The 25,863-nt window shown below is 42.4% G+C and overlaps 3 protein-coding genes across 5 annotated transcripts; all 3 read right to left on the minus strand.

Annotated features, from left to right (window-relative positions):
* Window positions 1-390: 390 nt before the first annotated feature.
* Window positions 391-4,662, minus strand: LOC307270698 (uncharacterized protein; the record flags this gene model as incomplete). Its single annotated transcript, XM_080054584.1, has 3 exons — window positions 4,553-4,662; window positions 4,113-4,327; window positions 391-1,652 (listed from the first exon to the last, which is right to left on the minus strand). The coding sequence occupies exons 2-3, from the start codon at window positions 4,318-4,320 to the stop codon at window positions 391-393; spliced, it is 1,470 nt and encodes a 489-aa protein (XP_079910710.1). The 5' UTR covers window positions 4,321-4,327; window positions 4,553-4,662.
* A 2,792-nt stretch (window positions 4,663-7,454) lies between these two features.
* Window positions 7,455-11,812, minus strand: LOC307270679 (uncharacterized protein). 3 transcript variants are annotated; one of them, XM_080054564.1, is made up of 4 exons: window positions 11,673-11,812; window positions 10,792-10,853; window positions 10,327-10,475; window positions 7,455-8,795 (listed from the first exon to the last, which is right to left on the minus strand). In XM_080054564.1, the coding sequence occupies exon 4, from the start codon at window positions 8,791-8,793 to the stop codon at window positions 8,143-8,145; it is 651 nt and encodes a 216-aa protein (XP_079910690.1). In that variant the 5' UTR covers window positions 8,794-8,795; window positions 10,327-10,475; window positions 10,792-10,853; window positions 11,673-11,812; the 3' UTR covers window positions 7,455-8,142. The 3 variants fall into 3 exon arrangements, with proteins under 3 accessions (XP_079910690.1, XP_079910689.1, XP_079910691.1); XM_080054563.1 differs by having other exon boundaries at window positions 10,741-10,853; XM_080054565.1 differs by lacking the exons at window positions 10,792-10,853; window positions 11,673-11,812 and adding an exon at window positions 10,583-10,725.
* Window positions 11,813-13,646: 1,834 nt separating this feature from the next.
* coro1b (coronin, actin binding protein, 1B) lies at window positions 13,647-23,406 on the minus strand. The gene is made up of 12 exons (XM_080054561.1): window positions 23,253-23,406; window positions 22,955-23,118; window positions 20,215-20,421; window positions 19,438-19,560; window positions 18,816-18,945; window positions 17,429-17,610; window positions 17,064-17,183; window positions 16,765-16,869; window positions 16,521-16,666; window positions 16,144-16,201; window positions 15,754-16,047; window positions 13,647-15,119 (listed from the first exon to the last, which is right to left on the minus strand). The coding sequence occupies exons 3-12, from the start codon at window positions 20,416-20,418 to the stop codon at window positions 14,997-14,999; spliced, it is 1,485 nt and encodes a 494-aa protein (XP_079910687.1). The 5' UTR covers window positions 20,419-20,421; window positions 22,955-23,118; window positions 23,253-23,406; the 3' UTR covers window positions 13,647-14,996.
* Between the last annotated feature and the right edge of the window lie 2,457 nt (window positions 23,407-25,863).

A 25,863-nucleotide genomic window follows, 5' to 3' on the forward strand; every position in this document is an offset into this window, starting at 1 on the left:
CGAGAAGCTAGTTACTAAAGATGGCATCATCCACCACTGCCTCAAGTCTTTCCACAATATCAAGTGATGAGGTGGAGATGTATTGAGTTGGTTAAGCTATCGTATATAGCCAACATTATACAAAAAAAAGTGTAAGGCTGTTATACATTCTGTGATACTGTAGAAACATGCCGGCACACCGTGCTCCTATGTTAACTTAAAATGCTAATTTTAAGTTAATAAAAAAGTTGTATTCTCATGCGATAATACACTAATAAAATCATATTTATAAATGTTATATTCCCTCTCTATACCAAGTATCTCCTGAAAAACGCCTATACCCTTTACAAACTGGCACTGCACCTTAAGTTAGAGCAAACTGATGTGTATTACTTCGGCGTCTGTCTATACTCACCCAGAGGCGATAAGGGCCCGTGACTGAGCCATGGCGATGCGTTGCAGGGCCGGTCTGCTCAGCCCCGCCAGGCTGGACCGGGGCGGGAGGGGGGCGGCGCAGGCAGCAGCTCCCCCAGACAAAGACACTGGACCCAGGACGCGGGCGGACGGCGAGGGGGTGCAGGTGGAGGAGGCCGCGGTGGAGATGAGAGAGGTTGGAGGGGCTCCAGGGCCAGGGGCAGGGCATGGGAGGGAGAGAGAGCAGGAGGCTGGGGGAGACATGGCTGCTACGGACAGCATGCTGGAGGGAGGAGGAGGAGGTGGAGGTGGCAGAGGGGGGAGGGGAGGGGGAGGGGGACGGGTGGAGGAGATGGAGAGGGCCGCCGTGGCCGAGCCCAGGAAGGACAGGGAGTGGGGGAAGCCTCCTCCGAAAGCGTAGCTCGAACCGCCACCACCACCACCACTACTGACCATATGACCCATACCTCCTGCATAGCCCATGCTGCCCATACCCCCCATACCCCCTATGCTGTAGCCACCTGACGCCCCAACTATGGATGTCCTGTGGAGGGAGAGCGAGGAACGCGACAGGGTGGGAGGCCGCGGCAGGGTGAGCGAGTACGACCCTCCTCCGGGGAGGGGGTAGCCACCAAATTTGGGGCTAGGCGGCTTGGTCTGCGGCGGCGGCCTGCGGCCCAGGGTGTGCGCGGTGGACATGGCGCCCGCTTTGACGCTGAGCACTAGCATGCACTGCTGGCAGGCACAGGGCTGTCCCAGGGAGGTGATGGCCGAAGCAGGGAGGGCTCCGCTTGGGTACGCGCTCCCGTTACCAGTCCCCCCCCCACCACCACCACCGCTGCTGTTACTGTTACTCATCCTGACCCCCATGTTGCCCCCCACTCCAGACACATCCACCCCCAGCAGTCCACCCCCATGGCCGGGGCCGGGCATGGACGCGGGCCCCCAGGCGTGGTGCGACTTGGGCAAGGGGCCGGACACCAGCGGGTAGGCCAGGTCGGAGCGTCGCTGGATGCGTCGGCAGCGCTGCGTCTGCCCGTTGATCTGGGTCATGCTCTCGAAGTCGATGAGGTAGCAGAAGCCCAGTGGCGCCAGGTCCAGCCAGGGCTGCTGGCGGTCGCGTGCCGCCTGGATGGCGATGCCCACCTCCGTGTCGTACGCCGTCCAGCTGCCGGCGTCGTTCTCCCACTCCCACTGCCAGCCCTGGCCGGGGGCCGAGGTGGGGTCGTAGAAGCTACGCCGTACCGCTCGAAGGGTACCTGAGGGAGGGAGGAGAGGTTCACAACTATAGGCATTGGCAGGTGTCCAAGGTTTCAAAACCGCTCTTATCTTCTGTCATACCGTTCTAAGATATTAGCGTCGGTGTAGGCGTCGTAAAAACACTACCACTTTTGTCCAAAGGGGCCACTAGAAGAAACTAAAACTGAAAGATCCTGGGAGCCACTTAAATGGTTAGAATATTCCTAAGTTTTGCTATAATAGAAATATTTAGAAAGTAAACATGTCTCTAAAAAGCTTGTTGAGCTGATCACTTGGACTGCTTTTATTTCAATTTCGCTTAAAATAATTAAATTATTTACTGTAATATGTTATCATACAAGTTTATTAACATTCAGAATATTCTATATATGAATTTCTTTTTAACCCCGACATTTCAAAAGAACACATTCTTGAGCTGTATTCATTCACAATATTTTGATACCGTGAAACTGTGATCATTTTGCTTAAGGTTATCATATCATACAGTCAGAATATCATACTGGCACATGGCTAGACACAATACCAAACATTCTTGCACATTATCAAGATTTGGTCAGAGATATGAGCGAGTAACTGCTACTGTAACTAATATAGAGTTTTATGAGCTTCTTATTTTCTCAACTTGAGCTGCTATCGTGATGCTCAGTGATAAGAGGTAACTGCAGTAATAGGATCACAAACAAATTCAACAAGTCTGCGTTTGCTTGCTGAGAATTTGGGCAAACCGGTTGCCCCTGGTAACAGCACACGCTGTTCTGTATCCTGATTGGCTGGCAGCCTTGATACGACCCAAAGCCGACAGTGTTTGCTTTTCCCAGGATGTCCAGAGAATCTCTAATGTGTTTGAGAACTGTAAAAAGCATTTGTCGTGTACATTTTACAGTTGAGCCTGGAGTTAAACTTCTGAAGCTTAAAGGTGGAGTCAGTGATTCTGGAGAACGCTTGATGTCAAAATCTATTTTTGTCAAAACAGTGAATTTCTCTTTGCGATCCATCTGTCCATACTGTGTGTGCGTTAAAAAAATATCCAGTGTTAATACACAGCCAGCCTAGGCTATGTAAACTGGCATGTAAACAACGGATATGTTAACAAAAGAGGGGCTACCGTAGCTAGCAACATGCCCATTTACAGAGCCTAGGTTGTGCATTAACCCTGGGGTTTTTTTTTTCAGCGCACATGCAGTGCCTACAGATAGCGGATTGTGAGAAGATATTCACTGATTTTGACAAAAAGTGATTTTGACAACAAGCAGTCTCCAGAATAGCTGACTCCACCTTTAATTGCACTGTGTTCTTTCATGTATGGCTTTGAAGCCCTCAAAACCACTGCATGACATAGTGTAAATTTAACAAAACAACCGGGGAGGTTATTCGTAAACCCTGCTCCCATCGACATCATTTTATCAATGACCTCAGGCTCCTGAAATTCCTCCCCACCCATCTCCCCTCTGTATTTCAGCTTGTGCTGGGTTTGGGAAAACAAACTGCACAAAGGCTTTTGTCAGCCGATGTGGAGAGAGAGGAGGGAAACGTCAGGGTCTCTGCCAAACTTAGACGTCTGACAGTTCCCTGCTTTGTCTGCGTGGCTCTCCTTTTGTCAGGCTTTGACTCGGGAAAGATGACTTCTTCTCATGTGCATGTTCTGCTGCAGTGTTTGTTTACATTTTTTTTTTTAAATAACATGTTCTGAGGCTATGACTGGACACTTCAGCTGGTACAGTAGAGTGGCACCAGAATGACTCACTGGCTTCACCACTGACACCTTTTAATCTCTCACAGCCTCCCTCCCAGTCCTTTAAAGGTGGAGTGAGCCATTCTCCAGAACGCTTGTTGTCTAAATCACTTTTTGTAAAAAAAAATCTGAGAAGAAAAAACATTCTAGGCCCTGTAAACTAGCAGGCATATTGCTAGCTTGGTGGGACCCCCTTGTTTACATACGGTTTGTTTACATTTCCGTTTAAATGGCCTAGGCTGTGTATTCTTGCTGGATTTTGTTTATCAGAGCACACACACTATACAGGTGGCGGGTGTGAGGAGATATTCACTGATTTTATCAACAACAACAAAGAATTGACAACAAGCATTCTCCAGAATGGCTGACCCCACCTTTTATCCTCCAAATGAAATGTAACCTATAGCAGCGGAGTGAGTGTAACCTATGGTGGACTAGATTTGGAGATAAATCAATAAAAAAAAAATTAAACATAAAAAATTACAATAAAAAATCATGGCGTTTATCCCGTTGCTGCAGAAATAAAAAGCCACTTAGCAGCAAAACTCTCCCATCGAAGCATCAACTGCTGTAACAGAATCAAAACAGAGGCTTGCAGAGATAAACAGTAAACAGTAGCCTAGACATATGAGCAATACAGAGGCCTCCACCTCAGGCCCAGCTACCCCGTTACACCCTCTACCACCCTGTCTGTATGTGTCCTCCGCTCCCCTCTCCAGCTCCTCACCTGTGTCTTGTCGGAACTGGTGCATGGAATGCAAATCGATTATGTAGAGCGAGAGGCGAGAGTCCACCTGGCCGAGGACGACACTAGCACAGCGCGGGTCGCTCCGGATGACTGCCTCGATGTGATGACAGACAGCCGGGCTGTAGGGCCGCCAGCGTCCGTGCTCGTTCAGCCATTCCCATACCACCACGGCGGACGCTAGTAACATCCTACTCCTGCGAATGTGAAGGGGGAAAAATGTGTAGGCTATATAAAACTGACAATATGCAAGCGATAACCGCGGCTACGGAGGGCATTTAATGACGCCCCGCCGCCGCTCCGCCGTGCATCCCTGCGCACAGCGGCGCTGCATCCATCTTGGACCGTTTGCAACCCCAGATGTGTCTCCTATACGTGGATATAAATATATATATTGGGATGACAGGGCATGCAAACTGTACCTTCCATGTTTGTAGTTTCGCTTATGCAGCAATTAGCGGGTCCTTTCTTTTTTATCACTAGGCGAGGATACGGAGCGTTTCGGGGCGCCAAAAGCCGTGCAGGATGGTTGCATTTTACTCCCTATGCAGATGAGTGACGTCTACTGAAATCATTTCTCCGGCACAATCAAGTTAGGGTGAGAGGAGAAAATGCAACTTGGATGCTGGCGGTGGCGCGGCACCCGTGAAGTAGGCTACTGTGACAGATCGGCTTTGATCGTGCAGTGCGAATCCATTTTTCTCCAAATCAGGAGGATACTGATTTTTTTTTTAAAATGTATCTGTTTCCTGAAAGCAAGTAACTTTAATATTTACCGGGTTATATCCGCTCCAGAGTCTCCAGCCAAATCACAGCTCTAGAACTGCTTGGGTAGAAAGGATCCACCTGACCTGACACTCGAATATCTTCTTGACGTAAAATCCTGGATTTCTGATTGTGGTTACATAAGTGATATCCTATAGGTTAATAATGTTCTTTACCGTTGTGTTTAACCCTCTTTGACTAAGGGCTCACTTATATTGGTAGCCTATGTATTCCCATGAGGTTTTCGCTCTAGTGGTTCTCAATCTCAGCTACCACTGAAAATTATTTGGCCGGCGAAAAGTAAATGTTTGACACTCGCGTGCGTTGCGTGCACACTCCCACGCCTCGAAAGCCTCCGATATCCAATCCAAAATTTGAGCAAAAGCTCCGTTTGGCCAATCACGAACATCTCCCCTATCACACGCTCATTTTACTCTGTATCGATTTTATTAACTGTGTAAATCTATTTAGCTTTTCTATCAGGTAAATCAGTGTGTGTATGCAGCCGCTTTTTCTTGTTTTCCATTCAGACGAAAAAGATACCAGAAAGTAAAAACCTGTGGAGATGCCGGGGATTGAACCCGGGACCTCATACATGCGAAGCATGCGCTCTACCACTGAGCTACATCCCCATTGGTTCAGAGACGTGGAACTTTGGCTACATATATGTGGTTCTATATATCGTTCCAACGCTTTATGTTAAAGGCCTACTTCACCGGTTTGAATATGAAGGTGTATTGAATTCTGAGATCCTATGTAGTATAAATGTGCGAAAAAAATTAAAATCGGTTCATCCTAGCCTGAGAAAAGGCAGAAAGAGTGTTTTTTTAACCCTATATTTCTCTTTCTCGTGAGATCACAGAAAGAGAAATATAGGGTTAAAAAAAAACGTACTTTGTAAATATTACTGTGATGTCACAGTAAAAGACATCACAGTAATATTTACAAAGTAAGTTTTTTTTTAACCCTATATTTCTCTTTCTGTGATGTCACGAGAAAGAGAAATATAGGGTTAAAAAAACACTCTTTCTACCCTTTCTCAGGCTAGGATGAACCGATTTCAATTTTTTTCGCACATTTATACTACATAGGATCTCAGAATTCAATACACCTTCATATTCAAACCGGTGAAGTAGGCCTTTAAGAACGTTTTATGTGTTTCGAGTATGCTACATTTATGTATACTTTAAATAATAATGTAAATTATGTATTTATCTCTGTTTATCTATGTTGCAGTTGCAGTATATTCAACTGTAATGATTACTACCGAATTGATTAGTTTTATACGGACATAAAAATATTTCTGAACAAAATTCCACATTGTACAGATATGAAATTTCCCTTGAAAGTTTTTACTCTTACCTTTAAAAATGATGACCACAGCTGTACAACAATAATTATGCTACTTTAATTGTCGATATTCTTCAAAATTGATCACGAAAAGTTCCCAGTCTCCAAGGTGAAATTATATTAATAATCTTTAGCACTTACAGAACCGATTTAAAATGTAGGCCTATACACACAATTTTAATTAAAACAGCAAGAAATTCACTAAAACAAAGTTCTTATAACCAGGAACAAGTGTGATTATGATGTAAACACAAAATCTAATTAAAACCACAATAATTTAATTTGAACAAAGTTCTTAAGTAAAAAGGTCGTCTGATAAAATTTAGGTTTTAACTGAGATTAAAAAGAAGTTAGGGGGTTTGCCGACCTAATTTCATTGGGTAAGGAGTTCCAGTGTATGGGGCTCTGACAGAAAAATTCTCAGTGACCTTTTGTTGCTATAGTCTGGCAGAGGGAACATAGGGCGTGACTAAGGCCGAGATGTAACTTGGAGCAGGGCTTTAAAAGTCAAAAGTAAAAGTTAAGTCAAAAGGAGGAGTGATGTGGTCAAGTCTTTTTGAATTTATATATAGCCTAGCAGCAAAATGTTCATTGAATTGCAGACGGGAGATGGCCTTTTGAATAAGTTCAGAAACTTTGCAATAGTCTAGGTGGACAGTGATGAAGGCATTCATGACATTTTCCAGGTCTGGTTGTGATAACAACTATTTCCTTTTGGCAATGTTTCTCAGTTGGATGAATCATGATTGAACCAGTTTGGTGATATGAACAACAAAACTGAGGTCTGAATCAAGGGTCACACTTCGGTCTCGAGCAGTGGGCTTAACATTGGTGGACAGAAAGGCTAAGTGCTTTTAAAGGTCAGAGGTCAAGTTTCTCGGGTCAGTTAAAAGAATTTCCTTTTTGGATTTGTTGAGCTGGAGAAGGTTTTGTGCCATCCAGGATCTGATGTCAGAGAGACGAGCCATGAGTTAGGAGGACAGCGACTATGCTACTTTACGATAGTGGGACGTAAAGTTGAGTATCATCTGCGTAAAAACAGAAGTTAAAATTGTGACCCCTGATTGCCTTTGTCAAACAGTCCAAAAACGGCACATATTCACTTCACCACTTTCCCTTCAGTCCATATAAATTCGGAACTATTTAAATTTTACCTTATTTTCTATAATAAAAAGCAAAAACTAAACACAGGAAAATGTTTGTGTTTTTAATGAAATTTTTAATTTCCATGTAAAATAGAAAAATAATATTTAAAGCATTAAAGAGGCATGCCACAGAGCAGGTCTTGATGTACAGTATGCAACATGGCTGACACGATAATACAACGTTTATTTTCTTCAACTCTGACACAAACATTCAAAATCCGAATACGGGTGCTCCCGCATATATTTGTTAACAGCTTCATTCATCAAGTCACCTTCTTTTTTTTATCCTGATAGCCTCATACGGAAGTGGAATTGAGACAATGACGTCAGTGTTTTCAGCAGGTTTTAGCAACATATGAGTTTACATTATACAATTAAAAACATACAGATGGAATTTTTTACAACTTTTTCCCACTTGTTCCCACCTTTAGATCCTTTACTTAGACCAGTAAACTCAGCATTTGGCTGCACCCCTGTAGACTACAATCCCCCTTTGTATTACATATTCCTGTTTGTGCAATTAAAAACACATGTTTGGTCTTATGTATCGTGTGGTGTTTTTATGCCATGTGAAACCACATTTTGACCTTCATGATGGGAAATTTAAACCAAAAAACTATATTTTAACAGATCCTTTGAGGGTTTCAGACCCATGACCTCAGTATTTCTAAAATCCTGGCTGCGTCCCTGTATCCCACTATAAGCCTCCCTCCTTTGTATTTTCATATACAGTATTTCTGTTTGTTCTGTTCTCACAGTGCGGTCACGTCGCTGTCCGTGCACACTGCTCCCCCTTCCTCGGACCAGGTGGCACTTCCGGAGAACTGCTTCAGGTCCACCAACAGTCCACATCCTCCTCCACCACCACTTGCTTCAGCTTTCTTTTCCCATTCCTCCCCTCCCTCCGCCATGCCACCCTTTACCTCTGGCTCATGGTCCGTGGGCCTGGCTTGCTCTCCTGCCTCTGAATCCTCTAAACTCGAGTTTTCGTCTGATGTGTCGCCCCCTTTTCCGCTCGTCTTAACCAAATCCTCCCCATCTCTCTCTTCCTCTTCTCCCTCACTGTAACTCTGCTGGCTACCCCTTTCCTCCACCTGTGCCTCCTCAACCCGGACCTCGTGCATCTCCTCCCCGTGCTCCTCCCCGTCGTCGGTCTCCCCACGAGGCCACAGCTGGACTCCGAGGCGGGGCTCCAGAGACAGCACAGCGCCCCTCACCCGGTCCCTGATCCCCCCTTGCCTGTACACAATGCGCTGGATGGTGTATTTACCATTGGCCTCCTTGTTCAACTTGATGTACAAGAAGACCAGCAATAAAACCAAGGCCACTAGGCAGAACAAGAGGATCAGCACGGTCGAAGTGGATGTTTTATAAGTGATTGCTGTATCATCCGAGGCAGCCATGCCTGAGGGGAAGAGAGAGCAAAAGGGTATCACTGAGTTAGCATGTAGCATACATATACTTTTCTAGGAATGATTTTGTATTTCGTTTGCACTGCCTTTAAAAGAAAATGTTTGACATTTAGGGAAATTTGCTTGTTCATTTTATTGCTGAAATGTCATTATGGTGCGGCAGATTCTATACATTTTTGTATAAATTAAATAAGCGCGATACAGTGTTAACATGTGGAAGCTTAAGAGGATCTGGTAGTTGGATTTTGCTAACTTTGGACGGTCAGGTTAGCTGTTTCCCCATTTCCAGTTGTTTCTAGCTAGCTAAGCTAATTTAAGCTAAAACTAAGCAAAGTTAGCTGGCTCTCAAATGGTTCCTTTAATTGACTAGCCCTTTGAGAATAGTTTTAAATTAAATGCTTTAGTGTGGTTGGTCATATATTGTAAAACAATGACCTGTGTGCAAAGAAGATAAGAGGATGCCAGAGAAAAAATTGTAAATCGTCTAATGCACATGTGTCAAACTCAAGGCCCACGGGCCAGATGTGGAGCTAGGAATGTCTGCTGAAAGTTCTACAGCTCAGGATTTTAAGCCATGAATTGATGAACTTGCATCTAAGAAGAGCTGTCAGTTTTCTGAGGGCTGTAAATAGGCCAATATATGTGGCCAAATAGCATGCTAATATTGATGATTGATCGTGTCAAGTGTCTAAGGCAGTGGTGTCAAACATCCGGCCCGCGACTTGTAGAGCACACATTTCTGAGCATTTAAAAAAAAAAAAGTAAGTTAAATTAAATTGGGAAAAACGTATTCCAAAACAACAAATAACCTCTGTATTTAAAAATAAATCAAAACAGTAGAAGTTGCACTTTTATTTAATTGTATTTTGTACTGTCTGCATGTTTGCACAAAATGTGTCCCTGTACATATAGTAAACAAAATTGGACAACTGTAAGGTCAGTGCCTGTTGTATTTATGTATTCAAATAAACAGTTGTTTATTTCATTAGTGCGTATTGGCATCTTTGAGCAAAATACCCCCAACATTTTTGCTGCGGCGCTCCGCGCCGCACCTCCTATTCCCATGGCCAGTAGCAACCTTTACTAAGACATTTCCTGGGGGCTACAGAGATCCCTTGTGATCCGTGATAATGTAGGTTATGTAGGCTGAGTTATAAAGCATATAACTGAAAAACAAAGCTAAAGATTTGGATTTGACATATGTACATTATGTTGTCATTATTTTACTGGTCCGGCCCACTTGAGATCAGAGAGGCTGTATGTGGCCCTCGAACCAAAATGAGATGACACACCTGGTCTAATGCAAATGTCACAATGATTCCCGCACTTTGCATTTCTTCCCATAGTGCTATTCAAATTTCTCCTGAGGCAGCTACAAGTTGAAACATCGTCTAAACAGTTTGAACAACCATGTCTCATTTTACTGCTATTCCTTCCCAATGAGCACCAGGAATCCTTCTCCATACTATCTAAGCTGAAAATTCCAGAATACTGAGACGGATTAGATAAAGATATGTACATTACCTTATTTAGAAAATTCCCTGTGTAGTAAAGAGTTCCCTCCGGCTTGGCTTCACAGTTACAGGCAGGATTTTGCAGTCAAAACTCCTCGAACTTTCAAAGCAGTTGGGAAGTTGTCATCAGAAGCTGAGCCATTGATACACTTGCAGAATCTAGAGGAAAGAAAAATAGAGAACTTATCAACAGTGGGGCTTCCAGCTAAACATTCAAACGAATGATCATTTATGTAAATGACAACAATGTGTTTGGTTTGACTCACTCAAATTAAGCAGATTGCAGAGAAAAACCAAATATTATAGCTTTTAAAAATCCACCCCAAATGTCCAAAGACTTCTAATCTTGACACCGTTTTGAATAAGAAAGACTCTATCCTCGCTGGCTGAAATGTCACATAGTCATAGTTGTAAGAATACATACATATGCTGGAGATGCAACAGCAAGCTTGCCTTTGCCTTTATCTTGTCTTACTGTAAACTGTGTGCGGTGGAGTGACAGGAAGCTAGCAGGACGCCTGCAGCGTTGTTGGTTTCCTGTCAAAGAGATCATTGAAACAGCATCAGTCAAGCCTGCAAACTTATTTGGGTCGCGGTCAATCAAGCATTAAGTATTGCAGCATAATAAGTTTCATAAAAAAATAAAAAAACACATACACACACACACATGACACTATTACAACACTAGACATGGGTTACCTTTACCTAAAACCAATGCCATAAAGAAAACTGTTATGTAGGCTATAGTGAAATGTCAAATTGGAACATCCCATCACAGCATTTAACAGAGATAACAAGTGAGATCAATTTAAAAAAAAAAAGCGAATAGTCAAAAATAAATAATTTTAAACTGCTTATGATAGTGGATTATGTGAATGTGGATGAAATGTGTAGTGTGTAATAACAAATAATTAGGGACACTATGTATAGTTGTACTGTATAACGTGTCAATTGTTCGCTTGTATCAAATGTTTGTTAAGAAGGAAAGATGAATGTTAGAGTAGAACTAAATATCTCATACCATTTTATTTATTTTTGACGATGTGGAAGTATTTAGGAGAATAGTTGTTACCACGGTAAGTACTAATGGGGATCCTTATATATTGTTTTAAAGTTAGTGGACTTCAGGTGAAATTAAAGCTGAAATGCATAAGGATAACTGGATAAATGCCTGTAATACTGTGTTAAATTTTAGACAACGTCCTTAAAGTATCTGAAAATAATATTAATATTAACATTACATGTACACATGGAATAAAAAAAAAGAGCAGGCAAAACGTGAAGCATTGTGACTCTTCAAGTGACCAAAAATGTGTGAAAAAAAGATTCTGTAAAAGTACGCCGTAAAACACTTACCTCAAGTTGTGAACAGGAGATACAGTTTAAAGACAAAGCACAAACTCTAGTGTAAGAGATAGATTTTGTGGCTGGCCTTTCAATCAGCGTGACAGCATGTGAAAATGAGAGAGGGGGCTGATGCAGGAGATGTGGTGAGGAGAGGTAAGGTAGGTGGAGGCTGAAGCAGGGCGACAGAACACAGATTCAAGAGAGACAGAAAAAAATCAAGCAGGGTGTGGTGGAAAGAAAGCGCAGATAAGAGGTTGTGCAGTTTTATTTGTGGAAAGAGGAAGAGAGAGAGACACATTTGAATTGTCCCCCTGCCTGAAAGTCAACTTTTGTCTCTTTGATCTTAGTTTGGAGGTTACAGGTGGATTGTATAACTTTAAAATGTATTTTAGATAAGAACACATTGCATTTTGTTTCTTCCTGTGACACATTTAAACTTGTTAACACAAAGGGCAGCTGAGGACATGATGCTGTCAAACTTCAATTGTATTTTAAGTTACATTTAGGTGTTTTATTTATTGAGGCCCAACACAACTTAAAGGAATACTTCACCCATATGGAACTGGCGTTCTATCATTATAAAATAGCTATTATAATATAATAAATTAGGGAAACACACTCTTTCTGCCTTTTCTGAGGCTAGGATGAACCGATTTCTAAACCTTTTGCACATTTATGCTACATAGGTTCTCAGAGTTCAATACACCTTCATATTTCCACCGGTGAAGTAGGTCTTTAATACATAATCTAGATAATTATTTGATTGGACTGATTTAGCTTATTACTGTACACTAAATATGATCTCAATCTGCTAAAAAGGAGCATGTCAAGTTTGAAAGCTGAACATAGCTTCTGAGCGCTAGCCACATCCTGTTTTTTACTCTCGAAGGCCTGGCAGCCACAGCCCCCCAGCACATTCAGCACAGACAGCGAAACATAGTCTGTACTGTCATTTTCATACTGTATTTGAAAATAGGGACAAGATCATCTGGTTTGCAATCATGAAAAATAGATGTTGGATGTAGAGAGTTTGATGATAAAGTAGTGGGGAAACTGTATTGAATATCAAATAGTTCACGATTTTAAATTAGTCCATTTAAGATGCTACCAATCGACAACAAATGTTAAGTTATATTATTTTGTGAATCTATTCAGCATTAGAAGATATGTTCTGTTATTCTTACCTTTAAAATAGGATTTTGTTTCGGATTTTTCTACCACTTAACAACGTTAAATATGGATGAAAAGTGGTGCTATTGTAATTCATAGGTTAACAAAATTATTAATGACTTTTATACAGTCAGTTAAGTACAAACAAAAGAAAATAAATGTACAGCTTGTGTACATTATTGCACTAGGTCAAACTCAAGAAGTTTCTAGCTGGACTCAAGCTTTTAAGCCTTTTCTCCTCCAGACTATACACTCACTTTATGGAAGCCAACCTCATTCATGATAGAACCTATGGAGCTTACAGTCTATGCTGGTAGTTACTGTGTCTCAGGGTGGGGGCTCTTCACACTCTGCTGAGCCGAGTTTTCTTTTTATCAGACTACAGATTTTTTACGCTGGTATTTAGCTGCTGATTCTGCTGCTATGTGCCGTTTCACACAAATGACACCCTGTTGCCTGTGTCATTCACACAGGGAAGATTTTGAGCTGTTACAGTACAGCTCATACAGTGGCCTTCTTTGGTTTATTTTAGATGACCAACTTGAAACCAGCAACTTGTTTTTATGTCTTTCTATTCTCTCTGAAATATACACATAACTTTTCTGAAGTTGATTTAATCTATTAATCTTATGCAACATTTTAAGAATATTAATATGAAATCCAGACAACGATAGCCCACAAAAAACGTATATTAAAAGTGTGAAACCTTCAGGGTGGTGCATCCTTTATGGAGGCAATGTGTTTTGTGTGTGTGTGTTTGCATATGTCCGCTTGATTCAAGTAGGCAAATAAAAAGGCATTCGATTAATACAAAGGAAGAATGAATGTTTATTGGGTTCTGCACAATGTGGTCTCATTTAACCTGCTACTGATTTTACAGTTAGTGTGTTTAGAGTTAAGTGCACAAAGAAAAAACATAAATGACCTCAGTAATAAAGGGATAAGCTTGACATGGAATGTGCCATTGTTACTCGATCAGTGACCGATAACAGAGAGAACAGGTAGGTGCTTCTGAACGTAATGGCAAAAGAAAAGAAAAAAATATATAAAAAAAAAACTAACATCTTTCTACCTTTTATCACCAATACAAATGCAATTGAAAATGTTTCACATTTCATCATCACTTCATCTTTTCTGTGGCTGCGAGCACTTTGCCAAACCGCAGTTCTGAATATAAAGTATCTACTGTCTTTTAAGCGCGATTGTAACTAGAGATCCTGATTCTTTAGAGGGCACAGGACACTGTCCCCCTTCTACACAATTCAATTGGGAACATTTCTGTTGATCTTCAAGCGTCTAATGTGAACAACGTCTTGCCCAAGCCACTGTTAACTCTTCTGATGACATGAGATACAAAACTCACACTGGGTTACCTTTTCATCGACTGCAAAGACTATACACAGAATCACGGTTTACACATAAATATTCAACTACACTCTCATCGGCTATCATTCACAAGGTTCTCGCTGTCAAGGACACCATTTGTGTGGCAGAAAATGTTTCATACCAATAACCTTACACACGGCGTCCTAGTAGTAGTAAAACGAAGTAAAAATCACACAATGAGTAAACAACTGGGGGCCTGATATGACATTATAGTTTAGCAGCTTAAACTACATGATTAAATAGCCCTAATGGTTACATTTGTGTGCTTTGTAAAAGAAAAGAAAAATCATATTGGAGGTACTTAATCACTTTGCTACAGTATGTTGACCTTCATTAGCTTCAATAACACTTTTTTGATTTCTACTTTGTGCATTAATATGAGGCAATGCTGCCATTGCAACTTCTTCAAAGCCATCAAAATCTCCAAGCTGCAAGCTCTATGCAAGCCCCCCCCCAAAAAAAAAGCTACCACAATACTCCTTCATACGGAAAAAACTAAGCATTATCTCACAGCCAGAAATCCTTCTATGCAGATGACACCCCGTTCTCTACCACGGAACAAAACAAATCACAGAGACAAAAATTGCAGTCTCGTTTTTTCTTCTCGATAGTTGAAGCTGCTGAGAATCACAGTTTGTCAATACCCTTCACTTCCCCCCCACCGCCCCACACACACACACACATACGCACAGCTTAAAGTACTGTTGATTCTAGTAAGGCTATGGTCTATGGATTTAGTGAGAATGCCCCTCCGGATATAGTGCTTCTTGACGTTGCTCATACATCCCCATCCTCGATCCGAGCCAGCTGCCTCTCCAGCAACTCGATCCTCTGGCTCTGAGCGAGGACTACGGCACGCAGGGCCTTCATTTCCGCCAACAACTCGTTCAACAGTTCCTCCTAAAAGCCGTGGAGAAGAGAAGAGATATGTCAGAAACTGAATATGAACATGAACGACGTTAGCCTGGAAATCCAGACCCAAATCTAGAACGATGTAGGGTTTGGCAATTAGCAATAGAACTTACCAACTTAAGGTGTGGCACCAACGCATGCATTTCAAAATATCACTGCACGCAATTGGATAGCACTATGACCAATCAGAGCAATGAACAAGGTGACGTTGTTAAGCGCCCAGCAGGGCTAAGTGGTAAATGAAACTCTTGCCGCATCCGGTCGGCCAAACAGCAAATACATCTTTCTTGCTAATGACAGATTTAATTGACGAACAATGCTTTGTCCAAATCGTTAAGTGTCGAGGCCTAAGACGTTTCAAACATCGTATCCGCAGCCATCTTTGTCGTTTACCATCACAACCTCGACAGCGCAGCACTGTCGTCATCCGGTTACGCCCGCCGATATCAGATAGTACGATTTGTTTGGGTAACTCGGAATTTTCTGACATAGTAGTTAAGGAGCTCCAATGGTTTGTACACAGTTACAGGCAAAGCAAATTGAAATTTGCTAGCGGCGAGTCTTGATTTTTAGGGTAGGAAAAACGTTGCTCACATCACATGTCCCATTCTGTTGAACCCACCTCTCTCTTTGGCCTATCTACGTTTCCATCCGTGTCCCTGGCGGCCACTCGAGGCTGTTGCGCCTCTTCCTCCATGGGGGCGGATGCAGACGTGGGCGCGGCCCCGGAGTCCTGCGATAGGAGCTGGGGTTTGCTTCTGATGGTGTCCCTGTGTTTGGATGTAGGTGCCGAGTAGCCACCGCTCAGAGAGACCAGCAGGGGCGCCCCGTCCTGCCCAGCAATCCATTCCTCAGCCAGGAGAGCCGGCTCCGAGCCAGCCGTGTCCGGGTAAAGGTCTCCCTGAAACAGATCCGACTGTGGAAGGCAAGAAAGAAAGTATTTTGATCATACAGTTATTGCTAGAAATCCTGGTGCAACACAAGAAGGCTTGCAAGGTGGTGCATGGTTTACCTTTCTTGGTACGGTCATAGAAATGGGTTCCACTTTTCTTTCATGGAGTTTGTAGAACCTAGAGAAGACCCAGGAAAGAATTATCTCAATAAAAGGGATAAGTGTGCCGTATTCTACAGTTTTATTAATGTTAACAAAACCCATGAAAAGATCAACACTGAAGACCGGTCTCTAAATGATGTACTACTTCTTGACTATGACTGTTGAATGTGCCACTCGTCCCCAAGCCCAATCGTTCCTTCAGACGATATGAATGCAATCAAACACGTCTAATTTTAAATAAATAGATGTTAAACAAAGATGGGCACTGTAACGTTAGACAAAAATGAAATCAATAAAAACATTGTTAGGGTTTTTATTTTTAGCTGCGTATTTACCTGGCAATTTCACACTTGTTGACATCTACACCTCTTTTACTAAGAAAGCCAGCCCCTCTCTGAGGCTCTTTGCTGCTGTACAAGCTGAGGAAGTGGACATACGGGGATTCGTCCGTCACTTCAAAATACCGGATGGTGCAGTCCCCCTGAAAGCAAAGGAGAAAACCAAATGAAGACGATTGAACCAAACATTCAATATATTCAATATATATTCAACATGCTCGTAGTGACACTGAGGCTGTACCTTTCCACACAGGTAGACCATGTTTGTGTCGGGGTCATAATAGGGTATAAGAACCCCGTTACTCGTATCCATCTCCTGTACTGCCATTGGCTCAGACAGGTCTTTCTGTTCAGGAAAAAGAAAAAAACATAGTTTTTTAAATCGCTTTCACACAATATGTACATTATATACGCCACACAATACTAGATCATGGCTGCATAAAAAATACAAATGCAAACTTGTTTCTACTGTGTGATAAACACACAACTTTATTATGGACTGTAGAATTGTTCTGCATGGACATGGCCGGTCCCACTTACCGGATCCCACAATGCCATCTGTCTCTCACTCATACGGCTGAAGCCTGTGGTCAGGATCTTCCCGTCAGAGAGGAACACTGCTCTCATTGGCCGGGTGCCATCGTGCACCTTCTCTTTCACCTTGGAGAACAATTAAGAGACTGATTAAGAACTGATGGGAGAACCCTCTCAGAGTGATGAGGGGAGAACCCACAATGGAGCACTGTAGGGTTTTGTTAGTGTCAAAGATGTGTCCATGCACGATTTATTGACATATGACAGGGCGCACTCGCACTAGGCCATCTGCAATCGTGTTTAGGCATGGTACATGGTAATTAGGCCTAGTGTGAGTGCGCCCTTAATTTGTATGCAAAGTGTGAACTAACCTTGAGGACGGTGCCCCTCCGTGGGTCGATGACACGCAGAGCCTTGTCCTTGCAGACGGTGCACACAGCACTGCCGTCCTTGTTCCAGCCCACGCTGTAGATCAGGTCCGGGTGGGCCTCACCCAGCTGGTACACCAGCTCCCCCGAGCCCACGTTCCACACACAGATCACATTATCACAGCCTGGAGAGAGGAAGACGTAACAGTGTTAGTTTATCAGGAGAGGGAACACAGAGGTTCATGCACTATTTGTTTAGCACCATGTCATACAACAGTAATTGAAGGTGCTTAAATGATGATAAAATAAAAAGGTAAATGAGAGCAAAGAGACCTATACGTAAATCAATGGATGCTTAATCTAGAATCATAAAGGAGGTTGGCTACTCATGACCTGAGAGATCTGCAGTTTATGAAATGAGAGCGTGTCTGATGTTTACAGTAAAGCGAGGCCATTAAGAGCTTTGTACACAAAAAGGGAGTGTCTGAAATGTGCAATGCAAGATGTACATTAGCACAAGAGTTCTGAAAACAAAAGGAAGCCAAAGGAGGTTTTGTGAGGATCGGAGCAATTGCCTTAAGAGGCGGCAACTGAAATGTATAACCGCGGTTAGAGACATCCACTAGTGATTAACAATTAAATTGTCTTCTATGTTCATTTTAAGTGACTTTTATAGTTTTACAGGTTTTTATCGTCAGATTTTTGCTGAAAATACGAATTATTGGGAGTTTATGTGACAAAAAGGCAAAATAAATGTGCAGTTGCATGGCGCCCAACATCAATTCTAACTCCGTTATTATTTGACTTACTTATTCTACACTTACTGGTTAAGAAGTAAAAGATGACTGTAGCTCACAATGTTGTGTGAGGTGAACGTCTTGCACATAAGATCCATGTACCACCAACGTAGTGTTTATTTCAAAATTAAACTGAATCTAGCTGCTCTGCAGCAAAGTGTAATTATATTTCATGTTAAATCACGCTCTCTTTCGAACTTTGACTTATGGACGCTAAAACTTAGTGAGGAGTGGGATATCCAATTCCATGCCTGTATTATGCATTAGTATTTGAACTGGCTGTCACTGAACACCAACGTGGTAAGATTAGAGCTGTTCTGCAAACTCTCACTATTTACATATCAGAAGGGTATATGTCGCCTTTCTCCGGATAAAGTCAAAAGTTAAGCACAGGCAGGACACACACAGACCCAAGCATTGTTGGCAGCGTTGTTAAAAAGGGAAACTGGCTCCAGGAAAAATGTGTCCAGGTGGTAAAACAGACTCAACAACATATACAACTCACTGTACTTCGACATGTCCTGCCAGCGCACACACACTCTGCTTCTATGTAAATGTATGTAAAGCCACATGAGGGTGATGAATGGCGTTACCTGCGGTCAACAGGATATTGAAGGCTGTTGGGTGCCAGGCCAGGATTCCCACCCTCTTACTGTGGCCCTCCAGGGTTACAATGGCCTCAGTCATGGGACTGGTCAGACCCCCATCTGGGATCTGCCACACCTGGAGTCCACAAAACACAGCACACGTTTGTTTGTGAACGCCTTTACAGTGTTGTAAGTAACGTTAATAGCTTACAACAGCTGTACCTCCAGTGAGTTTGAAACAAATCAGCCTTTTAGACCATTGTACTCAACTATACACAGTAGGCATACAGGCTTTTAACAGAAGATTTTCTTGAGTCAGCGATTCTGGAGAAGGCTTGATATAGTCACGATTTTTAAAAAGCGTATTTCATAAAATGACAAACTATTCCTTTAAACTTTCCTGGATTGAGCACATACCTGGCTAAAGTCTGACCACACTAAACCACTAACAGCTCTTTAATGGCAACAATAGAACGTAAGAAGAAAGAAAGACAGTCAATGAGTGTGTTAGAGAATTGGTTTACACAACTGTGGTCTCGCGACCATAGCCGTTAACGACACCAATAAAAAAAGGGGGAAAAAGCACCTGCACACACACACTAGGCGAGCTGGTAAACCGTGCCCATACCTTCACAGTGCAGTCCTCTGAGGCACTTGCGATGATGTTGTCGTCATGAGGAGACCACTGGATCTCCAACACTGGCGCCGCATGGCCGCACACTGTGGGAGAGGACTGGTCGATTCTGCCACTCTAAGTGAAAAAAAAAACACTCAAATTGTGAAACTGCAGCAGCCGGCTAGAGAAACTTTAACACATTACAGGAGTTTAACCTTTGTCCGCTATTTGTCTCTGTGCTTTTGAAGGCAATTGTTCAAAAATTTTTCTATTTTTAGCCTGTTGCCTCACTCTGGCATTTAAGACAAGGCCACTGAAACCATTCCTTAAACTGTGCGTGCATTTTTGTAAGGAGGCATGGGCAAAGGTCCCTAATCGCTTATTAGCTTAGCTCACATACAAGAAGTCAAGGGGAAGTATTAGCATTCCTCCGCCGACAGTCAGAAGATAAACTTTATAACATCACTAATCGCTCCGGTGAGCTTGTTGTGACTGGTTTCCTTAAAACATGCACGCACGGTTAAAAGGAATGGTTTCCGTCGCCTTGGTCCGAACCCAAGAGTGAGGCAACCAGCTAAAAATTAGAAAACATTTGAACTATTCCTTTTAAAAGTGCTGCATGTGCATTAGACCGGACATGAAGAAGACTCGCTGACCATTTTGCTTTTAGGCAGTAGTAGAGCGGATGATGGGAAACAAGAGCGGGGCTTTTAAGAAGGAATATTGATCCACTGTTTATCTGATGCTGAATGTAAAAAGGGCGCTGAATATACAGTCTATGGTTCGGACCTTGGTAATGGGAACGACTAGGAAGGATCCTCCACCTCCAGCCTCGATGATGACTGCGATGAACTTGGGGTTGACAGCGCAGAGGGAGCTGTCCCAGGTCACCCGCGACACTCTAACGTCATCGATGCAGTGCTCCCCCTTCCACGCCTGGGCAAAGACGTGGCGGAACTTGCTCTGCCGCACCACACCGCGCCGGAAAGACATGATCTGAGGAAGGCCAAAAAAACAAAACAAAGACCAGTCAATTATATGGGCAAATTCAAACAAGCAAAAGCAAAGTGGCACTTGAACGCTTGTAGTCAAAATGTGTGTGGCTCTGTAAACGGGCATTGTGTAAACCAGTGGTTTTCAAACTGTGGGGCGGGCGCGGATGAATAGGTGAAAAAATAAATGAATAAATAAATTACTGCTTCGTTCCTCTCACTGCATCTAAATGCATTCATTATATTACAGAGAAATAGGTTAAATAAAAAGAGCACCAAGCCCAACCCAGAGGACCCTGCATTTTTATTTTTAATTTTAAATTAATATTTTTATGGAAAATCCATGTGTCTTTCTTCAATAGCTTCTAATTCATCAGACCCAGTGTCTCCAAATTATTTGTTCACACAAAATTCCTCATATTTAGCCTCTTAATTTTCCTCTCAAAGTGCACCACTCCGCTGCACACTCACGTCACTACTATCCATGGTTAAAGGAAGCAGGATTAAAACACTGGATTAAGATGCTAAAATGTATTAAAAAATGTGTTTAAAAACGCACATTTTTTTTTAGAATGTTTCAAAAATATGTTTCAATTTGTAAAATAATTAAAAGATCTTTCAAAACACACAGGGATTTAAATTTTTTTTGATGAAATGTGTTCTGAGGGGGGGCTCACTCTCTCACACTTTGAAAACCCCTGGTGTAAACTAATCTGGGCCCCCACTTGTTTGCATGCCCTAAATGTACATGCCTGTTGACAGAGCCTAGGCTGTGTATAAGCATCATATTTTATTTCAGCGCAGACAATACGGACAGGTAGTAGATTTTGAGGAGATAGTCACAAATCTTGACAAATTTATTTTGACATCAAGCATTCGCCAGAATCACTGACTCCACCTTTAGTACTTAGTATCACAAGTTCACAACGACTTTTAACTGGTAAATAATGGAATGAGAGAAACAATTTTGATATTGGAAATCATTTCTTTAATCAATTATCAAGCTAAATAAGCATGACAAATTCTCTGGTTCCAACTTATCACATAGGATGATAAAATGCTGCACGTTTCAGTTGAATACTATTGTAAATTAAATATTTTGGACCTAATCCTTGGACTATACTGTATCTTCTGGGGAATAAAAAATGCAATGCAATGCCGTCACCTTAGGCTCTGGGAAATTGTGACAACCAATTGGTTTTTGATGCTGAATATATTCGTCAGAGGCGGCCGCAGAGAGTCAAAACTAGTTGTTCCTGTAAAACCTGTAAATCATTTGAAATGCAGACATGTTCCGTGGTTCAATGTTCTTTGGATTTAAAATTGCAGGTGCTAATGCTGGTATCTTCAAAATGCCACTTTAATGATAAAGTAAAATTGTTTTTGACATAAAAGCATGTGTTTAACATAGATGACACACACACACACACACACACACACACACACACACACGGATTAGAAACATAAGATTACTTTGCCAGAAAAAATTATATGAAATGTCATGTTTTTCCTTTAGTTTCGCACATGTAGAACTGGAAGCAGTATTGTTATTCAATTAATGTTTGATGAACAGTTAACGTGGAATGGGCTCAATGTACTGCTAACTATTCATGCATGCTAAAACTATGGTGTTTCCATTCCATAAAAGAACAAACTAGTTCTGCTGCGGCTATCTGCACCCAAGTCCAGGCTCATTTTAATTTTAAAATCACATAGGTGCTATTTCATCGCAGTTTAGTTAGTGAGTCATCGAGATCTTTAGATTCTAAGTGAGAGAGAGAAAGAGAGAGAGAAAGAGAAAGAGAGAGAGAGAGAGAGAGAGAGAGAGAGAGAGAGAGAGAGAGAGAGAGAGAGGGGGGGGGGGGGGAGAGAGGGGGGGGGGAGGTGGGGGTCGAAAAACAGCAAGCAAATTCCTTCATTCTGGGAGCCTGTACTGAAAAGTACTGACTGGCTTCAGTGGACAAAAGGGCATGATCCGCCTGAAACCAAAACATGCTGTGGCACTGGCAGTGAGAAGAGGGGGGGTTTGAAGGGGGCTGGGCAGTCCAGGCTGCTACAGCTGAGGCCAGGGGAGCCAGTAACTCTATATGCCATTTACCTAATGCTTCACAGTTGTCACAACAAATTCTACGTGGGCAGGTATGTGTGCATGGCTGTAGTCATACATTTCCTCCACATCCATGCACTACTAAAGGCAGCTGAGCCCAACACTGTAAGACTCATCTCATCTGTGCACTCATCTTTGGTAGATTTAGCAGTGTCCCCCTCTTGTTTAATTGCGTTTTAAATTTCCCTGCAATATTGTTTAAAAGAAAAAGAAATAGCCTGCCCAAACAGTATATTCACGCCGTTTTTGTCAAAGGTTCCATTGTTCTCTGCACACAATACAACGCAATGCAACGCAATGTTGCTCTTTCGCAAAGAGTGACTACATGCATGGGCAACAAAGGAATGCGTAGTTAATCCCACAGTGAGACATTGCTTGGAGGAAAAAAAACGGCAAGTCTATTAAGGCTTTTCCGATTGCAATAACGTACCTGTTTTGTTTTTTTATTCTAGCGACCTCTCCTAATTGGAAAAGGGATCACCAAAGACTCGGGCGTGACAGGAGGAGGAGGCCACTAAAAAATAATCCGCCGCCTGCAACAGTAACTTAATCCTCTCCTGTGTCGCGACAGGCGTTCACGTCGATTGCGTAGACCTGGAACAAAACACACAAACAGGCACCGCCGTTAGAAATTAAGACCAATTGTAATGACGACCAATTTTCGTATTTTTTTTCTCATGTTGGTTTTGTCAGTCACTACGCATGTCCGATTGTAGTAAAAGCCTGACCCGATAGAGCATGTCCCGTGCCGCTACGTTAGACGGAGCCCAGATGATGGTGGTGATGTGATGGTGATGCGGGCTGAGATGCAGACGCCTTTTCGCCCCGTCTCCCCTTTCCTTACAAGCGACTGCTGCTGCTATGTATGGAGCGATGGGTGGGTTGGTTGAGCAGCAGAATCCCAGAGACTTCGACACTTCCGCTAATGGCAGGATAGGCCTATGCCGAAGACACGCAGGGAGTCAAGAGGGATATCTTCACGTTCACGTCCAGATTACTGTCGGTCAGACCGGATGTGTGTGGTGTGCACAAGCGAAAAACCGAGCGAAACTGGAGGGTGATACATTTTACAATGTAAAAAGTTACTAATTAGCCTGAAACACAACACAAGTCATAAATTAATCCGGTTGAACCATATCGCGCATGCGCGAAAACACAGGTTACATTGCCATTAATTGTTTTAAAAGTGTCGACCTTTTTTAATATTTGATTAGTTTGCGACGAGAACGCATGCGAAATGTAGGCTATACAATTTATCTTCACCTGACTTCTAAAGATGAACAACGGAACTTTGGCCTAAGCAAATAGCCTAAGGAATGTGGCAATAATAGGCGAAATAAACAAACTGGATTTATAGGCTACTGAATTTATAGGCTACTTTTGCCTGGGGGAAAAAGCAGAAAAAAAAATTGTATTGTTTTTACAATGGGGCAGAACATTTTGTTCCAGATTGTTTCCCAGTCCCCACTGCACCAAATAACCAGATGATTTCATGAAGTAACATTTAATTTAGGGGGATTATTCACAATCTGCTAGGCCTACCTGTCCGCATGTGGACTGTGCACTGAATTTTTAATTCCGATAGGCATATGCCATTGGCCCTCACATGAAGGCTTCGTTCGACCAACAGGTGAAACTTTTCCTCAGCATATGTCTGTTTGATTCCGGTGTCACCCAAAGCTTGTTAAATTCAGATTTTGCAAACTACGTAAGCATTGATGATTGTAGTCTACTCTAAAATTACATTGGCTATATTTTCCAAAAGGAACATTAAAGTAGGCTAATTAATTCGTAATTATTGCTTGGATGAAAGAGCGACAGAGAGAAAGAGAGAGAGGAGAGGTGTCCCTTGGCAGATAGCGGAAGATAAACAAAGAAACACAACGTTAGGGAAATGCATGAATATATATTCTCGTCATTATCAGACCATGGTACTCAGGCGCAGACAACCGAGACCGAGGCCATCCCTCTGGCTATTACTATTAACACTGTTAACAAAATGGTGTACTGCTGGTGGATACCACCACATTCTGTCCACCTTCTCATAGTCCAGCTCTGGTTGACTGAAGCATGACCACCGGAACAGAACCTTTGACATCCAACGCTGGTCAACCTCTGGCAGGGCGGGGATCCAGCCAGCGGGCAGGCAAATTCTGCTCTCTGTTAAGCAGATATTAGGGAATAAATTATAAAATATGTACTTGGATATTGTGTGGGGGAGCCATGGCTGCACCCACATAGCCACCCTACCCCAGAGCGTTCTCAACCAGCCATTTAAATGTTTGGCTCCTGTAGACCCCAAACTGTAGCTGATGCTGGCCCGGAACAGTAGTACAGTAGTCACCTTATCTGCTGAAAGAGCTCTGGTATGGTCCATGGCCTTTTCTCCGCCTTGAGCCTTTTGGCATCCTCAGAGTCAAAGAAGCTGGCACAGCCATCCCCTCTCCTCCAGGATCCATTCTGTATTCTGAAAGTGGAGGTTATATCAATAACACAGTAAGAAATCTCCCATTACAGAGACACCGTCAACAATCAACATCAATCGTCTCAGTTCATAAAAGTGTTAATACGTTCTGACATAATCCAGATGCATGATAATCATGTGTATTATACATTTTGGTTAATCATTGATGTTTTGTATCTTAAGAACAAATAAATAAAATACTAAAAATACTTCAACTGCTTAAAACTAGTAATAGCCTGGCATGCTTACAAATGGGTCTTAATGACCAGGCCAGGCAGCCAGACCACTATATTGATGGGAAAACAATGTTGTAGTATCATATATGACTTTCCATAAAATTCACTTATGTCATACACAATCTTAGTGTTTTTAACCTACTAATATAGTATACCTAATAATACTAGCAATATTAGTAATAACTAGAGTTGGGCTCCTGTCGGTCTTTCGGTTGATACATCGCCATTCACTATTACTTAGCTAGCTACAGTAGCCTACTTAGCATTAGCGGTTATAGGCTACCGTGCAAAACCTTCCTCCTGATTAAATGTCCACATTAGTTAGCCTACTTCAAAGACGGAACTAGTTCATTACCGGTGAGTGACTAACCCTGTAAACTTCCGTCCGATGTCTCCGAATCTGTTGATAAAATGGAAAAGGCTTTCGCGAATGTGATTGCGTGGAAGTTGGTAAAATTCTCGGTAGCCATAAGCAAGGTGATTGGCTTTCACACTCTTGGTACTGGCATTTCATATCTCAAATGTTGGCAGCATTCTTGGTAGCACATCAGGTCGGCAATCAGGCCACGCCCCCTTTGGGGGGAAAACATTGAACAGCGCTCCATCCACTTTGTATTGAAGGAGACCTGTCTTCTGCAA

Source organism: Ammodytes marinus, assembly GCF_949987685.1.
Source record: "Ammodytes marinus genome assembly, contig: scaffold_61, whole genome shotgun sequence".
Lineage (NCBI taxonomy): Eukaryota > Metazoa > Chordata > Actinopteri > Uranoscopiformes > Ammodytidae > Ammodytes > Ammodytes marinus.